Source organism: Pieris rapae, chromosome 2 (assembly GCF_905147795.1).
Source record: "Pieris rapae chromosome 2, ilPieRapa1.1, whole genome shotgun sequence".
Classification (NCBI taxonomy): domain Eukaryota; kingdom Metazoa; phylum Arthropoda; class Insecta; order Lepidoptera; family Pieridae; genus Pieris; species Pieris rapae.
Window position 1 is genome coordinate 10,216,147 of NC_059510.1, and position 21,576 is coordinate 10,237,722.

The 21,576-nt window shown below is 32.7% G+C and overlaps 1 protein-coding gene across 2 annotated transcripts in view; it reads right to left on the reverse strand.

Moving 5' to 3' along the window:
* LOC111000675 (neurogenic locus Notch protein) overlaps nt 1-21,576 on the reverse strand; it is a 117,973-nt gene that overhangs the window by 78,601 nt on the left and 17,796 nt on the right. For both annotated transcript variants that reach the window (XM_022270219.2, XM_022270218.2), the window contains exon 2: nt 2,517-2,595. In XM_022270219.2, the coding sequence (XP_022125911.2) occupies nt 2,517-2,595 (79 nt within the window). The remainder of the gene's footprint in view (nt 1-2,516; nt 2,596-21,576) is intronic.

The window sequence follows — 21,576 nt, forward strand, 5'->3', positions numbered from 1 at the left end:
GATAATGTAAGAAAAAAGTTATTTTTCAACCTTGTGATGCATATAAGCCGAAATTAATTATATAATAACATAATAGATTAACGGTAAGTAAATGGAAACCATTATGTAGTTTGAAACGGATCTTATCACTTCATCTTTTGACTAAGATTACTCATCGATGTTAGTTTTTAAATTGTCACGGATGAGATTTAACATTTTGATTGCGTGAAATTTTGACAATGACAGCCTTTAATAAAAACTCTGTGGTAATAACCTCCGTTGCTTTTGTTCGACCTAAACTGGCTGGTGCTTTAAGAATAAAAAAATATTTTCGATTCAATGATATTCCAATTTCAAATATCGTATACAATATACCTTTTGATTTGAGCGCTTTTGTAGTCGAAGACAAAACGAGGAAAAACCTATAATAAAATGTTTGTATGCATATATGCTGTAATCAGAGCATTCCACACATAACGAGGGTCCTCTCACCTCCGTATCTGGCACCTCCATACTGGGCAGCCATTTTAATGAGCACTGCAATGATGGAAACAAAGCTACCCGCCGCTTACCATTACTACTGGTATAGGTATGTTACTTTCGAGTAAATATAAGCCATATTTCGACTTATCTCGCAAATGTAGATTGATAATTTGTGGAAAGTAAAAATGTAGGTTGAGTATGATAATGTTATATGAAGATAATTTGGCTGGAGGATAGTATTGTCTTTTATTTACATAACTTTTACACATTTAAAGAAAAACACTTTTTTAACGGATTATAGATATGTATTATTATATTTAAACTTATAATTATTTGTACATAATTTTAAATTTAAACCGACGTTTCGCGTGCTTTACAGGTGTTAAATGTCAAAAAGTATTACAGCTGCAGAAAATGTTGTGTTATCTGTATTTATTTCCCCCGAGTTGGTATCGACTAAAAGATGTAGGGTTTTTGCAGAAATTGCTCACGGTGTCCTCTGTATTTTCGCGGGTTGTTTATTTTGAGATTTTAATTTGGATATTATTGGATCCCAGGTGTTTGATAATTTTAGGCCGTCCTCTCTATTGAAATTGGCGTGTTTTTTGATTTCAATGGCTTCGCGTACCAATCTTGGGAAGAATCTTTTTTCTTTCGCAAGTACTTTCGGTTGGTCAAAGCGTATTATAAGTTTAAATATAATAATACATATCTATAATCCGTTAAAAAAGTGTTTGGCTGGAGGATGACATGTCTAAATATCCTTATTCTCTTAGTAGATAATAAAGAGGAAATATATAGTAATACAGCATACAACGCGGCCATTTTCAAGTTATACTTCAGTAATGTGGAATTTATAATGACTTTGTCAAGTCCATTATAAGTCATGCGTACCTTTTCTGTTTCAATTGTGTTAAGAAATGTAACTGAATAACTTTAATTGATTTGTATTCCTAGTTTTATAATTGTTCAAAACACTGTTTTACGACAATACAAATACAACGCGATTTATAATTAACGATTTACAAGTTAACGACTATTCAATGGTCGATCATAATAATGACTGAAGTTACTCTTCTACAGATTATCAAAAAGTCTGCATATATAGCAGCAATGAGAAATTAAATAAAGCATTGGAATTCTGAACTTATTAAACTTTGACGTTACTAAAATATAATGACAACGCCAGCTGATACCAGCACCATTGCACATAAATAATAAATTAAATATAACAAACGGTTGTCTGCCTTCTTTTGTTTAAATAAGTCATGCAAATATATCAGGCTATCTCACGTTACGCAACTCACGAAATGTCACTGTTTTCACAATGAAATTCGAGAACAAATAGTTGCTGTATTGTTCCTGAATGACGTATAAGGCGATACGATAAAAGTTCAGAGCGGGAAAGGTAACATTAATAGGTCGCACCTTTCCGTACTGATTCCATACAACGACTTCTGTATAAGTACTTTTAAGGGTCTAAGGCAGAGAGAGAGTATTATCCAGATGTCAAAAGGGTACTGAGTTTGGTGTAATAGGAGGCTCATCTGATGTTAAGCCACCCATGAACACTCATTGCTAGAAGGCTCGCAAGCCGGCCTTTTAGGAATCGGTTCGATTGATGTTCTCTTCTTATCTATCACATTTTGAACTAGTTATCTTCTTGCATTTATCCAAATGATATTATCGAAAGATGCGACATTCAAAATCTATAATATATAAGTATTTACTGGCAATAAATAAATAAATAAATATTTCCAAAAGCAATTATAGTAACTAGATATGCATGAAATGAAATTCTTCTCTGGGAGATAGGACCAGCTGTTATTGAAAGAAAGAGTATACACCTCCCTGATAGGCCGGACACACTGAAATGGGTGTCCTTCTCTTATGTCCTATAACCCCTAAGTGGGGCAGAGGGCGTCCACAGCGAGTCTTCATCGCGCTCGGCCTTGAACCTCGTGTTTCACCTCGCTCCACCTCGGTGTCCATGGACTACCCTTCTATTATATTGATCGTTAAAAAGCTTGCAACAATTGTAAAACATCACTTACTTGCAAAAATACTCCCCGCGTGGCGTCGACAAGCAGGATCCGCCATTTTTGCACGGCGACGGCGAACATGACACAAAACCTGGAACGAAAGAACACATTTATAAAAATGTTTGATATACTTAAGATATATATACTTATATATATTTTAACTTTGTAATAAATTTTTTTAGATATTTTTGTATGCATATATTTTTGAAGTTATTTGTAATATATAAGTAAGCTGTAAATCAATTTTAAAACAATTTTAACATGTAATCTGGTACAGGGACCAAACTTTTTAAATTAGTTTTAATTTGCTATTTAAATTTCGTTAATTTTAATTAAAACTACAGGTACAGAATATTGCAAATGATGGTGTGATAAATTAAATATATTTGTAAACTGTTTTGTAACAAGTTTTTCATAATATTTAATAATCAATATTAATTAATCTTAAATTATTTAAGCTCGTTATTTTTGTGAGTGGGCAGAGGTTGTGCAACATACCTTTTATAGAGTACGCGACAATTAAAAATACTAACTTGTACAGTTGCATAACGTAACATTTAAATCAATATTTACGTATACGATTCCTACACGCGCCGATCAAGCTGTCATTTTGTTTACTTAATTCGATAAGTTACGTACGTTAAACATAAAATTTTCCATCGTCATTTGAACTAAATAATATTTTTAAAATCTCATGTATGTTTGGCCTAGTTTTATTTAAGATTATACAAAATGTTCAAGGTAAATACTGTTCCTGGAATGTCTAAGTTAGCTAAGAAATGCTGATGAAAATTTTTTTTACCACACTTCATGATATTTTCCAAAATTTTCCAATATAGCAACTCTCTCGCTTAGATCACATATTTTTAATTTGAAAGAACTCTGTTAGCAATAGTTATTAAGTAAAAAGCATACTTGGCTGTTAAAATATAATCAGATTTTATTGTACCTAACTTTGTGTACCTAGAGCCCTTTGTTGGTCTAGTGGCTTTAGCGTGTGACTCTCATCCTTGAGGTCGCAGGTTCGATCCCCCACTGCTCACCAATGGACTTTCTTCCTATGTGTGCATTTAACATTCGCTCAAAGAGTGAAGGAAGACATCGTGTTTTAGACAGAGGAGGCTGATCGCCTATTAGATTGACAAATGCTCATGAAACAGATACAGAAATCTGAGGCTCAGACCTCAAAAGGTTGTAGCGCCACTGATTTGTTTATTTATTTTTTATTGCCTCTTCCAGAAATAGTATTCAAACATATACTTTTGTAATAAAAGACGTAAACACATCTACTTATCTTACCTTTTTGCCCACACCGATGATTTATGAATGAAATTTAATTCAAATTAAAACTCGATTCATGGGTGAATGAATATCTCAATTTAGTATCTAAGACCATACTCACAGTCAACATATAGTATAGTAAAACTATAAACATTTACAGATATTTTACTACGGATTTGTTCGATGATTTAATCACATTTCTAATTTATAAAAGCTAGTCAACGCTAGGCACATACAGAGATTTAAAATAAATCTATAAAAATATAAGGAATCTAAATAACTGAAATATTACTCTTAATAGAATATTTTTTGTCGAAAATATAGGAAATACAAATACAAAAAACATACATCTTATCTGTTCGCGCAAATGTGATAGGATTTCTCACAGTACGCAAATATTTACAAAATTTTTCGACAAATATTTACTTCGCCAATAGTACTTTTTTCGATTCGTTTAAAAGTTCGTTTCCTTTCAGTGGGTGGTCTTGATTGTGGGATATCGATTCTTAATTCTATTCGATTAGACTTCCGAATCACTTAAATCTTAAGAGATCTAATCTTATGCAGTAAGACAATCGGAATGATCTTGATATGCGCAAAGGATAACCTGATTGTGATGGATTTTGACATATTGGTTTAGTACTTTAAACTTTTTTTAACAAAAATAATAAGATTTTCTATAAACCTTCACAAATTTAAGAACTTTTACGTATTATCAGTGCTGCAGTATTGAAGTGTTTTTTTAAAATAGATAATACCATTTCTAATGTTGTTATGAGTTTATAAGCTAAATGATAATAGAAATATGTATAGTCGCATGTGGACATGGAACCCTGGGGCGAAGGCCTATCTTTGCCAATAGCCATCTTTTCCTGATAATTTTATCAAGTCATCAGCCTTCACATCCTTTTTCATGTCACATTCTTTTTGTGCTGTCCACACTTCCCAGGCCTCTTCCACTGCGTTGTCGTAATAAAAATATGTTGTCTACGTATCGACTTACATTGATATATGTATAAAGAAATTCAAATTTAGAACAAAGAATACTGCTGCAATGTTAAGCTTATGGTCCCCTAACCTCTGGATAAAAACTGGACGAGCGTAGGTCCATAAAAGGAATACTTTTTCATCCCAGTTACCGGTTTTAACGAAATCGTGAAATTAATGCCTCTGCTTGTTTCATGAATAATTTAAACGCCCTAATATAGTCAAAGTGAATCGTGTTGTTGGAATTTGATGGCAGCTGGATGCTTTGGATTCGCTTTAAGGTGGCTGGGTTAATTTAGGGGTCTCATGAAGGCTTTAGTGGATGCCCTTGCGCGATCTTGTGGCTTCGCGATGAATTAAATATATGCAAATAAATTTTAAAATTATAGGAGTGTGTCAGTTATAAATCGATACATAAATCTATAGTCTCAGGTCTGTTGAACAAGATCTAGCAATGTCCTTAAGAATTTTATTCTTAAGTACTTACAGAGACGAGTAAAAAAACCTTCAATTTTTTTGACCAACGACCATTTCCTTTGCTTAATAACAGCAAGTAATATTTAGAATAAAAATTAAACATTGATAAAAATAGCGTGGGAAAGCGACATTGATAAGCAAATACATAAAAATATCGCCCACAAAACGCTTCCGCAAATCGTGAGAAGCGATTCCGCCATTTTGCGTTTGATAACACTACACGTGTATTTGAAAAATACGGGATAATGAAAAAAAGTTTATATCATCGACCGTTATTTTAAATAAATCATGAAATAACGTCGTTCAAGTATTTATTTCTATAAATAATAACAATAGTACAAATTTAAAAAGTTTGGATCCTGTGGGCTGACCTTTAACGCTGGCAGCATTTCCTCTCAGTATTGCTATACTAATTCGTTGAGCGACGAAATCACCAGCTCTGCGGTCACCGGTACTATCTATCAGGCTCTAACTTGTATCTTTATTTACTGATTATATTTCTATAACCCATATCATAGTTAGTCAAAGAAAACTGTTAGCAAAGACGTTTTTAGTAGCTTTTTTCACTTTTTCTTCGTCTATTAAGGCGCACGAAAGAGATGTGCTCTAATAAATCCAGACAAATATATTTATTTATTTATTTAAAAATATTGTTTAATATTCGCGTAACCTATAATTAAAAGAATATCTCTTAAGACAATTATTATTTGCGGTTCTTAAGGTCACATAAATCACCAGTTTTCTCTTCGATTAGCAATTAATTCCCGAATCGTCAAACATGTACCGTGAAATCTGTAATTGAATAAATTAAGCCCATCTTGTGTTTTGGGCGCGGCGTCGATTGAACACGCGATGCAAAATTAATTTGACAACATTCTTGCAACACTACGTCTCGATTTAACTAGGATTTCAAGATTTTTTTATCTATTTTATTTAAAGTATTAAATAATTTATTAACTAAAAACATGTCACTAGAGACAATAATGTGATATTGTATATTTATATATTCGATACCTAACCCGCATTGTTAAGCAAAAAAGTTACTAGTAGTAGTCGTAAAGGAAGCGTGCGTTTCGCAGGCTTTACGGAGCTTTTTATCTACGAATTGTTACATATACTGTAGATACAGCATTATATGATTGGTGAACTGTAATAAATACATAATAATTTGTTTTATATATTGGAGATGTATATAGAACACAATAATTAAACATTATTATCGTGTATTTAATCATAGCTAGAGCAACGCTAATTCTTTGCGAGTTGTTATATATATATTCTACACTTCCGAACAGTTATAGTCTATATTACATGAGAACAAGTATTGTTATCTAAAGCGATAAACAAAACAGAAGTTTTTTACATTATTTAATTAATGACAACATTTAACTCGTGACAGATTATAAATGTATTTCCTTTCTTTTTAACTGATACACATTAAGAACGCATTGATTAACTTGTTACAGTTAAATATTACTCGATACAAGATTTTCCAATTAACTCAATCTCCAGGTTCTATTGTATGTTTAAGTTTTGTATAATAGAAGGTAAAACAAGTCATTTGTGAAAAAAAATCAGTGGCGCTGCAACATCTTTAGGTCTCCGCCTCAGATTTCTGAATCTGTTTCATGATCATTTTTAAATCTAACGGTCAAGCAGGTGATCAGCCTCCAGTGCCTGACACACACCGTCGACTTTTTGGGTCTAAGTCATGTCGGTTTCCTCACGATGTTTTCCTTCACCGTTCGAGCAAATGTTAAATACGCACAAAGAATGAAACTCAATTGGTGCACAGCCGGGGATCGAACCTACGACCTCGTATGTATAAGTATGAGAGTCGCACACTGAAGCCAAAGCAAAAATCCATAGATGGCGCTACAACTGGGCATCAGATTTCTGTGTCTGTTTCATGATCATTTGTCAATCTAATAGGTCAATAATTAGCCTCCTGTGCCTGACACATATTCGACTTTTAGGGTCTAAGGCAAGCCGGTTTAATCAGTGTTTTAATTAACGGTTCAGGTAAATGTTAACATCATCAGAAGATCCATTGGTGTACATTCGGGGATCAAATCTAGGCCATATTGCGTTGTTATCTATATGAATATTGTAGCCGTAATAAAATATTTTCTTCTGGTATTATATTTTCAAAGGCATGCAGACGCATAAGGGCAGATAGTTTATGCTTTCTTAAACCTAGACCAGTTCTATCCTTAAAGGGATAAAGCTTGGTTTCACCTATAAAAACTTGTATTGTCATTGCATTAATTCGTTGATTTCTTTATAGGACTGTGAACATTCATTATTAGTCTTTGTTGTACGATGTAAAGAATTGGTATAAAAAATAAATCAGTGGCGCTACAACCTCTTTAGCCTCAGATTTCTGAATCTTTTTCATGATAATTTGTAATCTAATAGGCAAGAAGTTGATCAGCCTTCAGTGCCTGACACCGTCGACTTTTTAGGTCCAACATGTCGGTTTCCTCGCGATGTTTTCCTTCACCGTTCGTGAAAATGTTAAATGCGCATATAGAAAGAAAGTCCATTGGTGCACAGCCGGGGATCGAACCTCCGACCTCAGGTATAAGAGTCGCACGCTGAAGCCACTAAAGAAATGGTATAATACACAGTAAAATTGTTGTTTAAATTTTTTAATCATAGGTGTCATTCATAGGTCCGAAGCAAAAAAGGCTTGCGTATAACGTTCAATTGAAACATCAGGTGAGCCTCCGGCCCGTTTGCCCCCTGTTCTATAAAAAAAATAAAAATAAAAATCATATAAACATATATGGTATTATAGCTAAATAGAATATTATTAAAATTCTAGAAAGTACAGTTCCTGGTCCAGGTACAAATGGAATGAAAACAAAGACAAACCCCCTCTCCAGAACACATTACAACTGGAAAGATCTGGACACCTTTGCCTGACCCCTGAGATTTATTATTTCTGAACAAGGCTTTTTTGTCAGTTCAACGAACTAATAAACATGTCTCTCAGAGAAATCGATAGTAATTTCAAAATCCATTGTGAACAGCCAATTCATCAAACAACAATGCCGTGTGAGACTGTCACATGTGAACCACGATGTAATTAACTGTTGAAAGATTGATGATTGAGGCTGGCTTGGTTTTGAAAAACTTAAGACTTCACGAAAGAAAATTATGTACTGCATAGTTTGAAATCGTTGAAAAAGTCTCTCAAGAAATGGGCGTACCAATTCTTAAAAGCCGGCAATGCACTCGCGAGCCTTCTGGCAATCTGTGTCCATGAGCGGCGGACTTCAAGAGGGCCTCTTCCCATTTGCTTCCAATTACATAAAGGTATACACAGTATCACATTGACACCCTCGTCAGCAGTGAGAAGTAAAGAGATGTTCCTCTCTAGGTGCAGGAGTCAAGGGCATATGACAACGTATGTCAAATAATGTCAAAATGTGTCAAATAATTTGGACTACCTTGCAGTAAAGAGAACCATATTTTACGTTTTATACTTAGAACAATCTTATATTTTAGATAAAGACGTAAAGACGACGTTTTGAACGGGACTGTCCCTTTATCCAACTACGAGTCATCCCAGTGTCCCCAAAATAAACTGTGGGACGCAAAATTGTCCCGTTTTAACCGCGTGAAAATTTTAAGCAGCTGAATATAAAAAGTGTCAAAAGTTGCATTCTTATTTGAAGTCGTCACCAACTATATTATAACAAATTCGTTATCCTGATAACTAAATATTTTGGTATTCTAAATAAATAACTTTAAAAAAAGTGCTTTTTTTTCATTGACTAGGTACTTATTATTTGACATAAATTAAACCAATGTCTTGTTTTGGGTCAAAGAATAAATGTTCACTTAAAGTATCTACAAGACGATGACGTCGGTTTAGGTAGGCCTTTGTATTATCTGGATCAAGAGGTCCAGACCCTAGAGGAAGGACAAGATAAACCCCGTAACTCACAAGCATCTCATCTCATAAGTGGATGAAGCGAGGTACGTCAGGACTGTAGCAAGTGAAGATCAGTATCCCTGTTAGTAGACAAAACAATCAAGAGGATAAGAAACTTTTCTGATGTTATCAGATCATCAGTGTCATCGACATATTTATTAGTATATATATATAATCTAGTGGTCGAAGCGTAATCAATATAACTCACGTTTTGGATTGAAATAATTCGACTACAATTTCCTAACAATAAATCCTTATGAAATTGCGGCTATTCAGGACTTACATATTTGCGGTCGGCTAACGGTGCATTGAATATGCATTGTAACGGACGCATGTCGCTTTTTCTCTATGGGAATATTATTAGTTAATGATAACATAATTTATAGGAATACTTTTGTTACAATAATTTTGTAATGTTACAAAGTAGCTACTTAAGTTGCAGATTAAAGTCAGTGGCGCTACAACCCTCATTATATCTGCGCTTCAGATTTCTAAATCTGTTTTATGATCAATCTAATAGGCACATAGGTGATCATTCACCTGTGCCTGACACTGACTTTTTGTCTAAGACATGTCTGTTTTCTTTGACCGTTCGAGCGAATATAAGATGAAATTGAATGAAAGTCCATTGGTGCACAGCCAGGTATCGAACCTACGACTTCAGGACTGAGAGTCGCGCGCTGAAGTAAGGCGATTGCCTTCGATTAATAGATAAGTCTCTTCTTTCTCTTCTCTCTTTTACATCGTGGGTAAATCGACATGTCTTAGACACACACTGTGTCACAGAAGGCTTAACCTACTTAAACTTTTTTTTAAATACTAAACTACATATTTATTTTATTTATTCACACATTATATTTAGTAAGTTAAAACAATGTCGAAATTATTTAAATACATACTAATAATTAGACAAATATATACTTTTGACGGTAGTTAAACACAGAAAATCCTCGAAAATCATCAAGTTCTACAAAATACCTAGAATTTTTTAACAAAACTTTTTAATTTTTTAAGTTATATTATTATTTAAGTCGGATGACACATGAATTTTTACTTTGTCTGTCAGGTCTGTTCAAGTTTCAGGCCGTCGGTGACCATACGTTAAGTAAGAAACATTTTAAGAAACATCAGACTTTTTTTTAATATTAACACTATTTTTACAGCAGTCACCGATTCCGCTTATATTCTCGCTGCTGAGTTCTGCAACTTAACGGGATATATTGAGTTGTTTTTATTTTTTAAGTAGATTTTTTTAGTAGTGTAATTAATATTTAGCATGTATGCTGCAAACAAAAACCGGGGTCATGAATGGTTTTTAAATATTGTAACAAGAAACATTAAAGATGAAATTTGTATTATGTCCCCTGACTCATAAAAACAAACTCAATGTAACACACTTCTAACTACTTAAAGTATTCTTTTATTTTCATATTTCTACGTTCTAAATATGACATCAAAATTTAACACACATACACATGATTTTATTAGATCATAAAATTTACAAAAAATCAAAAAGAATTTACTAAATCTAAATAGAAACTTAAACCTTACATACGTATTTAACCTTACAACTTAAATATATCAATTTTGTCTCTTTCTGTTTGTATTAAGAAGAAAAGAGACAACGTAATATTGATTATTTGTGTGTTGCTAAAACATTCTTTAACGTATATAGTAGATAGAAATTTTCTTTTTAATTAGAGTATTTCGAGAACTATCCATTGATTTCTGGTAGATTGTTAAAAGGTTTTGTAGTTAAAATACGTACATGGCATACAAACGCGTGGCCACACTAAGCTAAGACATTCATCTTTATAACTGTTCACACGAGATGCGGTTTTTATAAGAGTTACTTCCTGTTACGTTATTAATTTGAGTTATAGAATGTACGGATGTTTGGCAATTTCTTTCGCTTCGCCTAGCGTATAAACTAATAGGAAAAAATAAATGATATTTCGGCTTTAGTAGTAAGTACTTTAGTACTGTCATGTTAGTAGCGGCCATCACTTCTATAGAAAAACTTGTCTAAATTTTCATTTTTAGAATTATATCTGTTGTCTTTGACTAGAAGACTCTCCACTGGTATTTTTTCCTCTTATTTTCTCATATTGTAATGTAAATACAGTATTATTACTGTCACATAGGGATGTAAATAAGTTATAGTCAGAAAAGAAATTATTCCTAGTGAATTTTAATCAAAATGTAGTAGAACTGTGTTAGTATCATGGATGTTTTTTTTTAATAGAACAGGTTCATATAATGTTAAGTGATACCGCCGCCCGTGGACGCTCACAATGCCAGAGTGCTCGCGAGTGCGTTGCTGGCCTTTAAGAATAGCTACGCTCTTTTCTTGAAGGACTCTAAGTCGAATTGGTTCGGAAATCCTTCAGTGAGCAGCTGGTTTCTCTCTTGTGGAACAACAGCCTTCTAGGCTTTAACAATGCTTTTCTACGTAATTTATTTAAAATAACTTTTACTATAAGGGGTTCCACAGGGTAGAATATTTACACCTGTTTTATTAATAACATTCCATAATGATGTGTTAATTGCGCACATAGTTACATGGATGCTCAATTTTGGGATTACGAATGCTTCACCTATAGCCAAAATATAAAATGGATTAGTTGATATACGTGAATCAAAATCAATGTAACAGGCGTTTAACAGGCCACACGCCGGATGCGACAATACACAGAGCATCCTCAATTACAATGATTCGTCCCTATTATATGCTACTGGGTCGAATTCACCTTGACTATATCGAACTAGAAAAGTGTATACGGGGTTTGGGGAACACGCATCTGCCTGCCTACTGTTTGCCCAATACGATAGTTCGATTATTATGAATTGAATTTGACTAAGATTTATTTATTTGGGATACTAAACCGATACTCTATAGATTAAAAAATATAACATAAAATAAACACATTGTATATAAATTCACTCTTCTGTTCTCTCTATCTTCTGAAGAAGAGAAGAGTTCTGTTTCGCGAAATCTCCTAATGAATAATCAATTTTCGCGCCTTCAAGATGGTAGACTTAAAATGAAATAGTGGAATATATTCTGGAATATTCCAGTACGGTCACGGTTAACACGTTCAACAGGGGTGAGCACCCCTCCATGTGTTTACTGAGTCGAGGCGGTTACATTACTGTCATTAAAAACGTCAGTTAAAACATTATCGAGTTAAAAAGAACGGTATACATGCAAACCTTGTAGAACATGTTAATGAATTTGATTTGTAACCGAGACAGTCCGGACGTAATAAAAATCATTACGAGATTGATCTTCAAGCCAATTTAAAGATTACTAATGATTTAATTAAAGAAACTATCATGGACTATGTATTATGAAGATATAAAAAGCAAGAATATGATAGAGAAGCGTTAATAAAAGTTATGATATATAAGACATGTGTTTATATTAAGTAAATCTCTTCAAAACTCTCTGACCAAGATTGCTGAAAAGTAATAATACAGTATATATTTTATATAATATGGAAATAATATATAAATATTAAGGTATATAAAAATAATGTAATAATACACTATATATTATATAAAATATATAGTGTATTATTAAATTATTTTTTAACAATTTAATTGGAAGGTGCAAACGTACGGAAAACTAATTATGAACTTGACAAATTATAAATTTCAAATATAACCTGAGATTATCCGCGTTATAGAGGACCCGCGTTTTACAAAAACGCGTTATAGGACGGATTACTGTACTCGATAAATGGTAATAGGATAAGGAAGTTTAAAAACGATTTCTCTAACTTAACTAGAAATACTTGCAAATGTGATCTTATAAGCGTGGGCAGTATTAACGAGCCGAGTTATAATCTGAGTAACGCGTGTAATATATCGGCGACTTTGCTTATTAGCATATGACCTGCTTACGTGCTGTTAAAACTATTTTCCCGTAGTTTTGTATAATATATATATATATATATATATATATATATATATATATATATATATATATATATATATATATATATATATATATATATATATCAAGTATTTATTTAAAACACACAAATGTACAGTATGATGTAACCTACATATAAATAATAAAATAAATAAATAATAAAAAGTTTCTTTATTTGACCCAAAAACAAATACTACATTACATATATTACAACATTCAATGTGTTCAACCTTATATATAATATACATCTATGAGCACTAGCGTTTAAACTAGGCCTAGCCTGTACCTTAAACTTTTAATAATAATTAAAAATTAATATATAGAAAAAAACAAATTTAGGAAGTTTCGTCCATGTGGCAGTGTTCCTATGATACAGGCATTTCTTGGCTGTATTGCGATACTTATTTGTTGATGGAAGAAAGCACCAACTGTGGGATAAATCTATAATATAGTCAAACCGTTAACGACGACATGGTTTAGAACATATCGGATATATTGACTAAAATCAAAGACTGAATTCTGTTGTATTAGGTTCTTAATTTATTTTCATTTATTTATTCAATTACAGACATGGCTAAACTCACAATAAAATAGACTATAATATATACAATACAAAATTAATTAAAATAACATAGCGGCTGTTACGACTATTGGTTTTTACGACGTTTACGGAAATATAAGTAGTTCCTAGGATGACATTATAATGTGTGACTGTATTCTTAGATTTTTATAGAAGTTACTAATTCATACATCGCGTTCTTTAGATTTAAGAACCCTTTAATAACCCAAGTTATTTTTTTGTTAGATTTGTAACCCTACTATTCTAACTTTATGTTAGCCAGTTTAGTTTAAAAAAAAGTTTAATTTAATTCACTTGACAAATTTGTTGTTTGCGAAGAGAAATGGTTATTTTTTATATATTTTGTTTCTTTAGCTAAATATTACAATCAGTAAACTAGCTAAATATATTTTACGTGGTATACGTATAAATTAAATAAGTTTTAAATTATTTAAATATTTGGCAATATTATTCGTTCATTCAACTCGAATTTAATATGTATTTCGAATCGCTATTCTAGAATATATGGAAACGAGATATGTTAATGCTATATTTCCATATTTGCTATCTGTCGTTGACAAATCGTTGGCCTGCGCCCGCGCACCCGGAGAGTCGACAGCTCCCGGGGAGTCGTTTGTTTATTGAAAGTTATATACTGATAGGAGAACATTTCTCAACATATATTTAGCAAGAAACATGTTGCTGTTAGGATAGTTTATAGTATATAGACAGTTAGTTTTACATTATTAACACAATAATATACTATTAAAACAACATATACAACATACATATACGAGAGTGGTAAACCTTTCAACTTATTTATTACCGTACCAATTGCACTACTTAAGGGTTTGAGAAAAGAGCGTTACCTATTTTAAAGACCGGCAACGCACTTGCGAGCCTTCTGGTAATGTGAGTGTCAATGTCCATGGTATAACTTAACAACAGATCAGTCTCTTAGCAGTTTTCCCCCTATTACATTAAAAAAATCCTTAGTTCAAAACTTGATCAAAATCATCATTATCAGCCTCTATATTTGGTCCAATTCTGGAAGCAGGCCTCCTCCATTTTACTCTTCTATGTGCAGTGGCCTCTCTATCATTATAAACAACTTGTTTACTTAACGATACTTGGAAATACTTCTATCCTAGATACTTATTTCGCTTATTCGTTGGTCCCATCAAATTTAATTTACTTAGCTGTGCCCCAGGACAATCGTTCGTGTGTCTTACTGAATAAATTAATTATAGAATAGATTAGAAATAATGCATGGCCAAGCGCAAGATATTGTACGATTACTTAACATAATATTGTACCAATTCCGCCCACAGCCCAGCTAATTACAAAGATAACATTGTACTGTCTCGATTTCACGATAAACCCACAACCTCTGTACTTCTATTCTTCGCTAAAATCGTGTGAAACGGGACTAATTTAAGAAATACTGTGGAGATTTCCCTGGAGCATATCTAATCGGAGCAAAATGAAACAGTTTGGGTAACAACGTATTGGTTAACGCTCTCAACGGCTAGAACCATGACAGAGCGAATTCTAAACCTCAACAGAATTCCCAAGATGAGAAGAAACCCCAAGATTGGGACAATTACGCGACAGTGTCTCCTTAATAATCATCCTTTTATACTAGGCGACAGAGACAGTTAGATTGACTGATGGAAAGACTCATCTTTCTCAAAACTATTCACCAAGAGAGGCGCTGGTCAGAAAAATATATGGCCGATGTAAAAATTTAGTCCGCTCCGGATGTTACCTTGCTGATCACAACGCTTAGACTCTTAGTCATGAGCTACCGACTGATAAGAGAGAGAGAAAGAGGGAGATAGAGAAATCCGAAAAATATCACTTCAATAAATCACTTCTAATAAAGACTGCTTAAAATCGTTTCTTGCAGTTGCATTAATTTATATACAGTTGAACTTGTTATAGCAATCAAGTACAATCATATATTTAAACGAACAGCCTTCACGGTAGAATAGACAAATATGTGATATTGACCAATCAAATGTTGACAAATTACAAGAATTAAGTCCCAAGGCAGACATCATGATTTAGATCAATTTACAACAATAATTATACGGCATTGAGCAAAAATAGGTAACAACTAAATCGTATAATAAATATTGTAATGATGGCAAGCGGCCGGACGGAATGTCTTTGATCCCTTGAAGATAGGACGCTACCCACCTCCCTTGGAAAAGTACAAAAGAATAGGCAGGAAAGCAATAAAATGCTCAAATGTAACTTTCCTCTAAAATATGGATTCCTTTGCACCGTTGAGCCGAAGGGCTGCGCTGATTAAATATTAAAGATGGCGCCTGGTAGATGACACCAGTGAATCGAGATCCGGTGCTTTCCTTCCAATACGTATCACAATACAAAGAGAAAAAGCTGGCAATAAAGGCACACAGGAACAAACTTTTTAATTTTTTTTTTCAAAAACGAATTACACCTGTAATACTAAAATTATGAAACTTGATTTTTTTTCTAAAATCATAAGATGTAATCGGAAGAATAGCTGTCTTCATTGTGTATCGAGTCACCGAATTGCATTTTATTCGAAATATTCGTCTACATTGAAACGGAATCATAGTGTCCTTTTCCAAGACCGGTGATAAGAAATTCTTCGATAACTAATTAGTTTAAATAGGCCTTACAACATTAACTATCCAACAAATTAGTGTCCATAGTTACTTAGAATAATGCTTGTTTGAGATTAATCGTTCCATTGGAATCGATTTATGCTAATAGCTCCTAATAGGGATTACCTTTGACATGTACTTGCATTCATACGTCGTGTATAAGAACCGGAATTGATTGGTAGAGAGTAATAATACTCAATTTGTCGGTCTCAGGTTTGATCAACGAAGCGCATTTGGATGCATTAGAACTCGAATCCCCAAACAAAAATAGATTGTGTCATTTCTTAGTACAATTAAATAGTTATGCAGATTCCTACAAATATTTAACGTTAGATTCATTCAGAAAGATTTATTGTTGAACTATTGAAATAAATAACAGCTATTCTTGATGGACGGATAGTTGATATTCATTTCTTCGTCATCATTTTTACAATTGTTACAATCGAACTCGTACGAATTATCTGCGAAATTCGCCGATTATATTTTCCACCATACCTACAGAGATTTGTAAAAATTTCTATAAATTATTAAAGTTTAGGTTGTTTAAAGTTAATGTGCACAAAAAAATTTTAAAAGGCCGGTAACGCACTCGCGAGCCATCTGGCATTGACAGTTTCCATATCACCTTAAATCGGGTGAGCCTCCCAACCCTTTGCCCCCCTTGTTCTAAGACTGATCCTTAATTTTAAGGTTACAACAAAATAATTAAAGTACGTCCATGTTTAAATTTCTGTCAAAGTGGTTCTCAGGCAGACAAAAAACGGTAGTTAAATTTGATTGTTACGTGTTAATGGTTTATTTTTGAAGGTCAAACATTGTGACACACGATATTTCTTTGTTTCAGGTCATTATTAAATCATAACATTAAAACACACGTCATTCGCAAAGATATTTCTTTCGTTTATTTATTAGTTTACCAAATCATATAAAATACTATATTTACAATTAGAAGCTTCATTTTTTTTAATTACATAACAATTTTTTAAAGTTAAAATACTTATAATATTACACTTTTTAAGCAACTTTCAAAATAAGTATTATTATTTAAAAAAATTTTTTTTATATATTCTTTATTTCTTTTACTAAAAACCTTTATTAATAACACATTATAAGAATCCAGCTAGACATCATCTTCTTATACCAAGCACGGCCGAAATAAATATTAATACAAATATTCGGTCCTAAGTATTTATTAAATTTCTTTTCACCCTAACCACGGGATGTCCATTCCCAACTATAAACTTGTAATAAAATTAATAATTGAATACATTTTGAATTTAATTAAATCTAAGCAGTCAGTAGGCTTTATTTGACAGATGTCGAATGTCAAAGTAATCAGAAATTATCGGATAAATCGACAGGTTATGGTCATTCGACATTGATATGTATGGAACGGATTAAGTTGTTAAAATTTCTGTAAAGAGGGGCCGTTCAAGTATTATGTAAGCAGATTTACTGCTATCCCCCCTCCCACCTCCTTTTCTCTTCTCCTTCTCGGCAAAAGTAAGAAAAGCTTTAAAAAATAATAGTATATATAAACGTATTAATTTTTATAGGAATCCGCGAAATGCATTTTCAAGCATGTGTAAAAAAACTAAATAATATCTGTTAATGTAAGGAAATTAAAAAAAAACCTCCCAACAATAGTGCTTACGTAATAGTTGAACGACCCCAAAGCTTTGTGAAGTTTGCCCGCACTAATGCTATGTCTACTTTAGAATTCCAAAAGTCATATTGAATAACATTATCTCAAAAAATGTATTGCAGCTCTTTAAAAATGCACTTGCATGTTCGTCTCTACAAGACTTTTAATCGTGAGTTTCGCGTTCCTCAGATCTATGCAAAAAGCTCATCGCGCACCCTGGGCATACAACGACCATGATTTAGGCCTTGACTTGTTGTAGCTATCCCAAATCACCTGCATCATGACACCCCATATACACGCGCTCATGTGCATACCCTCACTTTACACCATCCAAATTAGGTTTTACTTAGCTAAAAGTATTGAATATTTTTTGTAATTTTTGGCTATATCTTTAGTATAACTGCTTTTTATTATATATAATAAATATAGAAAGCTTATCGTAAAGAATGTTAGATAAGGTTCTACTACATATATATATATATTATGTTTTAATTATTAGTCTTAACTCCAGTAGCCATATAATGTAAGCTGTTAAACGCAACATTTTCCCATAAGCCCTTCAGTCAAGTGCGCGCCATCTGGCACCGAGTTGCTCATGTGTCTGCGCACATGTGTATCATGTAAATCACGCAAAACATTTTGAAAAATACCTTACGTTTTTACAAAGTGTTTTTGGGGCACATCTTGCATATAATAAACAAGTTTAGATAATTCACACGGGCATAGAATATTATGATTCACGTATTTTATTCATGGTACAGTAAACCGATATAACGCGATTTCATCCTCCTATAACGCCTTGATTTTTGATCCTCTATTAATGGAGAGGCAATAAAAAAAGATATTATCCAATTCTTTTTGTTAAAATAGAATTAGATTAATAGCATATTATTATAAAGGCCTAACTGCCGATTCCGTTTGTAAAGTTCTAAAAAGCATTTGTTTTACAAGATTTTCTAAAATCAGTATTAAACAATAAAACGTAATTAATTACCTTAGAGTAATGTTAAATAATCTAATAATGGCCGCCCTTGGTGGCCTCTGCGCGGCGCCGCACTGCATGATGTCTATAATATTTAGGTAAACGCTTAACTAGAAGTTATCTAACGTGTATAAAGCCATGAACATCTTATTATTATGGACTTTAGTGAATTAATTTCAACTTGGAATTAATATTGTGAGACGAAAACATTCGTGTTGTCTGGGAATGCTGTGATACACACATGTTTATGAAAGTAGTATTTTTTTTTAGTACCTACATGTGTCTTTACTGAGACATCAACAAAAAGATCTAGTCTAACTTAAGACTAATTTGTAATTTTTGTAAATTTAAAACAGTCTTTAGTAAAAGGAATACACGGTTCTTGTATTATTTTTTCAATTACCACTGTTTAGTGTAAAAATCTAAATAAAATTTGTCCGCACGGCAGGTTTTTCAGTTTTTAATATATTAATATGTTAAAATGATCTAATGTTAAGGTGACTACTAAACAACCTCGATCAATAACAGTTTATAGCTAGACAAAAAACCAACCCCATTCTTCCTAATTATAAACCCATTTGAGCATTTCCGTTACATTTTAACTCACACATGTGAGATCCATCGTTAGAATATTGGATCAAAACTTCTGGAAAATTGCATACAAAAACTTCTGATATCGCTATTGTATGGTATGTCTTAATTGGTAATTCTTTGATTTACTAGAAAACATATATTATTTTAGTATCAACGCTAAATATAATAATTTCTTACTCCTTTAAGTGTTTGAATTCTTAACTACTAATCTGTGATTTTCTTTGTAGACACTAGATGGCACTACTTTTTTACAAGCTGTTTTGGCTTTGTTTATTAATTAGATATGTATTTTCATTTATAATATTATGTTTAACTTTACGAATATAAATAAATAAATGTATTAATGTTTTACAATGGGATTATATGTATAAAACAAACTTTTTATACCACCTTTGACTTGAAGGAGCTTTTAAAATTGATATTTATTTATATGGTAATAAAGTCTAATGTCGCAGACCAGTTCATATAGCCACGTGTGGCATATCCGATTTTTTTTAAATTCGCCGCTGATCATGTTAAGTTTTTGTTACGTTTTTTTACAATTCATTTTCATGGTTACGTAGGGGAGAGAAGTAAGATGTTTTGAGAGTTTAGAATTTTATGAACGCATAGATAAATGATTTTCATTTCTCCCTTAGAACCAATGTTAAGCGCGCAAAGAAAGTCCATTGGTGCGCAGCCTTATTATGTACCTACTATATGACGGCTTTTATAATATAAGCCGTAATATAGTTACAGAACAGCCGTCATATATTGCATACAGAAGTGGCATAGAAATGTTATTTGCGAGCTAGCGTCTAATAATTTCCAAAGCCGCGTTTCTTAAAGACGTCTAATTATGCACATAACATTATAATGGTATCAACTTGTCCCCAACCAGTTTGCTAACGGTCCCCCGAGATTAATACTTAATTAATGCTTATGTTTTTGGGAAAGTTTTTAGGTCTCACAATTAAGCAGTTACAGTTTTATTTCTCACTGTAATTTTTGCGTGGAAATAAAACGATACATATAAAAAACCTATATGACATAACTGGTGTGGTTGGATTGGTTTTGAATGAAATAAGCGAAGAATATAATATGTTATATTTTTTAATAACATCTTTCGATTGGCATGAAGGGCCTTTAGAATAGTGGTATTTGCTAAGAGTCATGTAAGTAATCATCCAGGTTAACACGGATCAAATTCTGGGTCTCTTGAGTTTTCCTTCACGCATCAATCATTTACGATTATAGTAAAAAAGCCTGGGATTGTTCGTTTTCGTTAATTCTAGTTGTCTATGAATTAACATAGAATAATACAATGATAGGACATAATACTGATCAACATTTAACGGTTAACAATAAACTCATCTGTCCCGATACAAAACCTCAACGAAATCGATAAGAGAGAGACAGACAATGCGTTTGTTGATGCTAGAGCGAGATGCGCACGCGCAGCTGCCGCTGACGTCACGAGGGTCTGGGTGCTTTCAACCATAAGAATAACATTTGTCCCTTTCTAATCATCAAATTATTGAAACGATGCCTCGGTTAGTATTATTCTTTTTGTGAATAATACGTTGTTTTCAAAGAAATATAGATAAATATTTAGAAAATAAGTTACTTAGAGATAAAGTATTTTAATGTTGAAAGAATTTACGAAATGGATCCAGTTATAGTTTTTAGTTTATTCATGATCTTTACTTTGTGTAAAATTTAAAGAAAATGGAATTACAGACGTCAGTATTACTATTCAAGATCAACTAGCTAACTTAGTTGATCATGCCTTCTGCAAAATAAGTGGCGCACAGACTACTATGTAGAATAATTAAATTAAAAAATCGAATCAAATACCTAATACGGTCTTTACTAAAGTATTTTTTTTGTCTCCTTTCACCGCAGCGTAAACACAATTCGTCAGAAAGAGACGAAAGTGTGCAAATTGTTTTTATTAATAAGGAGGAATGTTTAGTCTATAGTTTTAGCCCAAGGCGTTGGCATGGCGTTTTGGCGCGAATCTTTGTATTG